Raw genomic sequence first — 7,434 nt, 5'->3', positions numbered from 1 at the left:
AAGTATTAATCTTTTAAGAACAATTATACCTTTAAACTATTTTTCAGGAGTAATTTTAATTTCCTCATCTTCTCATAAAGTCCATTAAATAAATATAAATAAAATATCTGAAAATATTTTTTAACATTTTTCAGGACAAAAAGTACTTTCCAGTGGTCACTTTCGCGTCCGTGCATCGTGCATATTGCATAGACGGTGGACGCCAGCCATAACAGAAATGAGGCCTGGAAAGCTATTCAACGGTCAATAGGAAAACAAATATGCATATGAATGACAATTAAAAAAGATTTTTATTTCACCTTTACTCCCTCTGATCTCTTCTATAAGTTATGAATTGGTCCTTTTTATAATATATATATATATATATATATTTGGTATTTGTTTAAAAATTTAATTCACTTTTTTTCTTCATTTGTACTCTCAAATACTGATCTGTTTCTCCGGTCCTTTTTTTTTTTCTCCAATCATTTTCTTTATTTGGGGAAAAAAGAACGTTTCTTGCAAATTTATTATTCTTAACAAACATTTTAATCTACATAGTTCACTTATTTATAATTTGTATATAGTATAGAAGGGAGTATTGACAAAAAAATTCAATGAAATAATTACTATAATGTTAATATTAATTAGGCTATGCAAAGTTAGCTTTTTGATTTAGAAAAGAGTGAAACGTATTATATGGGATTTTGAGTTTTTATTTCTTCCTAACTTTAAGAGGAAAATTTTAAATATTTATTATATAATTTTTTTAAATAAAAACACAGCTAATAAATTATAATAAAATAAAAAGGTTTCTTGTATCTATTTAAAATTCATTTCATATATGTATTCATTATTTCATTTAAAACTATTAACATTAATATAAAATATAAAAATATTAATTTTTATTTAATCAGTCTGTGCTCTGTTCCTTTTCCCCCCCCCCCCCCCTTCAAGTTTTCACGTTCCCTGTACCAAAACAACTAGGAAATTTGATATTTAGGACAATCTAAGGCACGCAAACAATGTTAAGACATCAAAATGTGAAAATAATTAAAAATGAAGATCATAGGAAAATGAGTGATTGTTTTGGGCAGACTCTTCCACGAAAGAACAGAGATGTTGCTGTGCATGGCCTACCATATGGACAATACGCGTTCTTCTTGTCTTCCTAACAATTACCCTCGTTTGTCTTTTTTTCGAGAAATATATGGGATTCAAATTATTAATCATATCTCTTCCTGCATATGTCCCGGAATCTTCCGACGCACAAAGAAGCCAAATGTCAACCAACTTCCTCTTTTAAGTGTTATCTCGAATCAATCTAAACCAGCTCCACTCTATTATCGCTTCCTATCAAACTCTTTTCATTCTCAATCGTCTTGTCCATCATCTAAAGTAATACCTTTGAGTTACCAGACAGAACAAGGCATGGAGTTAGCTGCCAAGGTGGGAGAAGCACTGATCTCTGCTTCTGTGCAGACCTTACTCGACCGGATCTCCTCAAGCGAGTTTCGAGATTTCATGAAAAGTAGAAAGCTCGATGTCTCTCTCTTGGATCAGCTGGAGACAACTCTGTTGATGCTTGGTGCTGTGCTCAATGATGCGGAAGAGAAGCAGATCACGAATGATGCAGTCAAGAAATGGCTCGAAAAGTTGAAAGATGCTGTCTATGATGCAGAGGATTTACTCGATGAAATCAACACCGAGTCTCTCAGATGCAAGGCGGATAAAGATTCTCAAAATTTTGTTAACAAGGTGCACTCTTTCCTTTCCTCTTCTTTTGGTCAATTTAACCGAGAGATGAACTCCAAGCTAGAAAAAGCATCCCGAAGGCTTGAACACTTTGCCAAACAAAAGGATATCCTTGATTTGCAAAGTGTTAGCTTGAAAGCGCATAAAACAGCTTCTACATCACTGGTAAATGAATCTCTTGTGGTTGGTAGAGAGGATGATAAGGAGAAACTATTGAAAATGCTTCTGTGTGATGAAGATCCAAAAGGTAACGCTATAGGAGTGATCACTATCTTGGGTATGGGTGGCCTGGGCAAAACCACCCTTGCTCAACTCCTTTACAATGACAAAAAGGTGCAAGACCATTTTGATTTGAACGCTTGGGCATGTGTTTCAGATGATTTTAATGTTGTCGAGGTGACTAAGAGTCTTGTTGAGTCTGTCACTAAAAAGGTCTATGATAGTAAAAATCTAGATTTCCTTCGTGTTGAATTAAGAAACAGTTTGAGCAATAAAAAGTTTCTGATTGTGTTGGACGACTTATGGAATGAAAAATACAGTGATTGGGATGATCTCATAACTCCTTTTCATAGCGGAAGAACGGGAAGCAAAATTATTGTGACAACTCGTGAACCAAGAGTTGTTCAAATCACACATACATTTCCCGTACATGAATTGAGTCGTCTCTCAGATGATAACTGTTGGTTTTTACTCTCCAAGCATGCATTTGGAAATGAAGATCCAAACAAACATCCAGAGCTAGAAGCAATTGGAAGGCAAATTGCGAAAAAATGTGGTGGTCTCCCAATTGCTGCTAAAACAATAGGAGGTCTTTTGCGTTCAAAAGTGGATGCAAAGGAATGGAATAAAATTCTGAATAGCAAGCAGTGGGAGATACTAAATGCTAATGTTCTTCCTGCTTTGCATTTGAGTTATCTCTATCTTCCATCACATTTGAAAAAATGTTTTGCTTATTGCTCCATTTTTCCAAAAGATCTTGTGTTGGAGAAAAAGAAATTGGTATTGTTATGGATGGCTGAAGGTGCTGTGCAACAATTCCATGGGGAGGAGACATTAGAGGCAGAAGTAGAAGATTATCTCAATGAATTACTATCACGGTCATTCTTTCAACAGTATGGTAGTAATCCAAAAAAGTTTGTCATGCACGATCTCATCAATGATTTAGCCAAATTTGTAGCTGGAAAGAATTATGTTCAATTTGAGGAAAATGATGTCCCAAAATCTGCACGACATTTATTGTTTTCCCAAAAAGAATATAACAGCTATAAAGAATGTGAGAGCTTTTGTCATCTAAACTATTTGAGGACTCTTTTGACACAAAATGAATTTAGAGATTGGAATCCATCATGTGTTTTGTCCAAAAAGTTGCTCAATGGTTTGTTGACAAAACTAAAATGCCTAAGAGCATTGTCCTTATCAGGGTACGAAAATGTCGTTGAGGTACCAAATTCAATTGGCAATGTGCTACATCTACGATATCTCAACCTTTCCTATACTTCAATTAGAAGTTTGCCTGATGCAGTCTTTACCCTTTACAATTTGCAGACGTTGCTTTTATCAAATTGTGTGAATTTTAATGAATTACCAGAGAAGGTAGAAAAGCTTGTTAATTTACGTCATCTAGACATTAGTGCAACTGCTTTAAAAGAGATGCCCACACAAGTTGCAAAACTACAAAATCTTCAAAATTTGAGTACCTTTATCGTGGGCAAGCAGCCGGATGGATTGGCAATTAAAGAGTTGAAAAGGCTACCTCATCTGCAAGGTAAACTTTCCATTTCAAATCTACAAAATGTTGTTGATTCTACGGATGCTTTGGAGGCAAACTTGAAGAATAGAGAAAAGATTGCGGAGTTAGTGTTGGAATGGGATTGCGATGCTTCAGATTCACAAACTGTGAAAAATATACTGAACATGTTGCAACCTTCTACAAATTTAAAGAAATTGACCATCAACCATTATGGAGGCACCAGGTTCCCTGGTTGGATGGGAGATTCATCATTTATAAACATCACCAATTTATGTGTGAGTGATTGCAGTAATTGTGTTTTGCTCCCACAATTTGGAGAACTACCTTCTCTCAAAGAGCTCTCGATTGGTGGAATGGGATCAGTGCATACTGTTGGACATGAATTCTATTGTAGCAAGCCCGAGTACTCTTCATTTCAGCCATTTCCATCCTTGGAGATTCTCATATTTGAAAATATGCCTATTTGGGAGGAATGGATGTTGTTTGATGGTGAAGGTGTCAAATTTCCTTTCCCTAGACTCAAAAGTTTGAGTTTGTGTGATTGTCCCATACTGCGGGGAGACATGCCCCACAACCTTCCATCATTGACAAATGTTTCTATATCAAACTGCAAACAATTGAAGGCAAAATCAGCAACTTTGCAGTGGATTACATCTATTCAAGAATTAAACATTGAGCGAGGTGAACAGGGGTTATTAAGAGCATTTGATGATTTATCTCTGGACTCTTTGAAATTTCTAACAATTGGGAAGTGTGATAGCTTGCGGTCTTTGCCAAGAATGATAATGGGTAGCCGTTGTCTTCAAATGCTGTTTCTTGGAGATATCCCATCCATCACGTCCTTCCCAATTGATGGTTTGCCCACTTCTTTGCGACGTCTTGACATTGGCAATTGTGAGAAATTAGAGTTCCTACCTCAGGATTCTTGGCAAAACTACACATCACTTGAAGACTTGAGAATTGATAATAGTTGTCCTTCCTTGAAATCTTTCCCATTAGGTTGTTTTCCCAAGCTTAAATGGCTTGACATTTGCAGCTGTCATAATTTGGAGACCTTTACACATGTTGGGGGGTCTGCTCTTCCCTTAGAATCATTTTGGGTCCACAACTGTAACAAACTTATATCAATGTCAGAAGTACATGTTGATTCCCTTGCCAACCTTCAACGCTTTCGTCTAAGTTTGGTTCCAAAGTTGGAATCATTGCCTGAAGGTGGTTTGCCTTCTAACTTGCGATCATTTGTTATTAAGGGCTATAATGAACTATCTTCTATACCAATCCAAGACTGGGGGTTTCAACGCCTGACTTCTCTCTCATGGGTTGGAGTTTCGGGTGATGGAAGTGAAAGTATTCTCCATAATTTACTAAAGAATCAATTACTACCCACTTCTCTTGTGAGTATTTACATCAACTCTATGTCCAATCTTAAATTGTTAGAAGGAAAAGGGCTTCAACACCTTACTTCTCTTGAACAGCTCTCCATCTATGGCTGTGAAAACCTTGAATCATTGCCAGAAGATGCGCTACCATCCTCTCTTTTGTTGTTGGAAATCAGACGTTGTCCAAAATTAGAAGAGAGATATGATTATGAGAGAGGGAAACACTTGTCCAAGATTGCTCATATTCCCACCATACGAATCAATGGAGAATACTATGATCCTTGAGATGGTGCATTATATTGCTTCAAAAGGTTGGCTCTCAAATTTCACAACATTTCATCATTTTAGTATCTATTAATATGTATACTTTTTTTCCTTTTTCTTTTTCACAACCCACATATGATATATTCCCTTCGTGATCATCGAATAGATACCAACATTTTATGGGTACATCTTGCCTATGCCCCACACGCGCGCCTACATTCAATTTTTCTTTTCCTACAAAGACATACTGTTTTTCTTATTAAAAAAAAAAGAGTTTGTTACTTCTCATGTTCGGCAAAATATTATTAATATCACATCAGATTTTTAATAAATAAAATTGAAAACATATATTTTTCCATTACCACATATGAGCATATGTTCGGTTACGAATTGATTTCCATTTTCGTGTTACTTCTTCACATTGCAGATTCTGAAGCTTTGTGGCAGAATTGAAACTCCAAAGTTACCAAAAGATTTTGAAGAACATCAAGGCAAAGTGCCTTCAAAATGATCCTCTGCTTCAAATTCTCTATTTTCCCGTCATCAAAATGCCATCATCTCTGGGAGTTTTTTTTTCCTTTTTTGGGTCAAACTGGGAGTTGATTCATCATGAGAAGTTCATGTGAGTATGAACTTTTTTTTTTTTTTGCCTTAAACAATCGCCATTTTGAAATATAATGTAATTTTGTTAAGGTGATGGTTCGCCATTTTTGTGTGTTAAATATTCGTTAAGCCTTCTTGTAATTTGTCCTTGAGGGTTTTATGGCATCACCGTCTCAAGATTGGTATTCCAAGGTATAGGATTAGATAGCCTGGTCTGTATGAGGCTCATTGCTTGTTAGAGAAATTTGCTAACTTCAATTTTTTAATTTAATATGGTCCTCATATGAAGCTTTGAGTGACAGAAAATATCTTATTTTTATATTCACAAATGACTCGAAAAGCACAAAACTAAAATTCGACTGACAGTTTTTCCTTGGATGTTGCTTTTTCTTTTTCCCTTTCTTTTCAGTGACTTGATCTACAATTGCATAAGCAGAAACTTATTGGCTTTCAATAAGCAGAGCAATGGCCAGATGTTTCCTGAAGATGGCACATCTTAGGTAATGCATTTTGTTAAAACTAAACACTTTTTAATTATTGAGATTGAAAGCATATTCATGTGCTGTAGAATTTAATCTAATAGTAGTATTGTGTTTTAATGAATCATGTCAAAATAGGTGAGGGAACTAGGTGAATTGCTCTGTTTTGAAGAAAACAGTTATATGAGAAGTAAGGAAGGCAGGTAATTCAAGAGTTAAAGGAAAAAATTATCAATGGTCCCGATTTCTATGTGTTACCGAAAAAAATGGCATTGCTTTGTTTCTCATTTCAATCATTTTATAAGTTGGATGCAAAATTTGATTTCTGGGGTTGTGCTTCTCCAGGTTTCAACATTAACGGCATTGTGGGTATTATGCAATTGACAATTGGCATGGGGCAGAATTGAATTTCCTCCTCAATTGCTATTTTGATTCAGCAATAATAAGGACAATGCAACAACTCAAGGTGTGATATCTAGATTTGGTATTAGTAGATACTTAGCTCAATTTGTTGAGATTAGCGTCTTAATTCACACTCTTTGATTTACCTGGACATCACTTTTTGTTGAATAACTAGCCACTTGCAGTATTTTTTTTGCTCATTTTAGTATATTACGATAGTTTCTTAAAATTAATATGATATTTTGTTTGCTTAAATCAGGTCAGAAAATGGATGTGCAGTGATTATGTTGAATATTTTTGACAAACACCTTCCAATTTTGGAATTTGAAGGTAAATGATCAGATTTGGACTACATGAGTCTCATTGTTTAGTTTACTAATTTCAATGTGTTAAGAATCAAATCTTTGACTGCTAGCCAATCAATTATTAGTTTTGATAATAACAAATACTCTTCAAATTATTTCAAATGGAATTGATAAAATGGATCCTGATTGATCCATATGTCTTTATTGCAGAATCAAGGAGCAAAGAATAACTGATAGTGGTCAAAGAGGAAGTTAGTCATTGGACTAATAAATAAAAGAAATGCAGAAGAAGGAGCCTCATCAATGTCCAATGAAGATTGATTGTATACTTCTTGAATATTATTGTTGAAATTTGAGTATTTGAGTGCAATTTATGCAATAAAATACTTTTTCCATATGTTTTATTAGTCTGGGGTCTGGATACTAATTATGAGCAAGCTATGTAAAAATTTTAGAGTTGTGACTTGTAAGAATTTTAGGTGAACTTGTTGTATAAGTTATTGGGACTGTAATTGGAC

General features: G+C 34.9%; 1 protein-coding gene and 2 long non-coding RNA genes across 3 annotated transcripts; all 3 read left to right on the top strand.

Annotated features, from left to right (window-relative positions):
* The first annotated feature begins 1,410 nt into the window (after positions 1 to 1,410).
* LOC114744744 (putative disease resistance protein At3g14460) lies at positions 1,411 to 5,676 on the top strand. The gene is made up of 2 exons (XM_028932910.1): positions 1,411 to 5,174; positions 5,555 to 5,676. The coding sequence occupies exon 1, from the start codon at positions 1,411 to 1,413 to the stop codon at positions 5,146 to 5,148; it is 3,738 nt and encodes a 1,245-aa protein (XP_028788743.1). The 3' UTR covers positions 5,149 to 5,174; positions 5,555 to 5,676.
* Positions 5,677 to 5,726: 50 nt separating this feature from the next.
* Positions 5,727 to 6,584, top strand: LOC114744742 (uncharacterized). Its single transcript, XR_003740140.1, has 4 exons — positions 5,727 to 5,749; positions 6,140 to 6,230; positions 6,348 to 6,412; positions 6,555 to 6,584. It is a non-coding gene; the product is annotated as an uncharacterized LOC114744742 (long non-coding RNA).
* Positions 6,585 to 6,641: 57 nt separating this feature from the next.
* LOC114744741 (uncharacterized) lies at positions 6,642 to 7,167 on the top strand. Its single transcript, XR_003740139.1, has 3 exons — positions 6,642 to 6,675; positions 6,871 to 6,941; positions 7,127 to 7,167. It is a non-coding gene; the product is annotated as an uncharacterized LOC114744741 (long non-coding RNA).
* Positions 7,168 to 7,434: the final 267 nt, after the last annotated feature.

Source organism: Neltuma alba, unplaced genomic scaffold, assembly GCF_004799145.2.
Source record: "Neltuma alba isolate B1F8T4 unplaced genomic scaffold, ASM479914v2 tig00004435_pilon, whole genome shotgun sequence".
Classification (NCBI taxonomy): Eukaryota; Viridiplantae; Streptophyta; class Magnoliopsida; order Fabales; family Fabaceae; genus Neltuma; species Neltuma alba.
The sequence above is the reverse complement of the archived record's forward strand: the minus strand, read 5'-3'. Positions and strand labels throughout refer to the sequence as shown.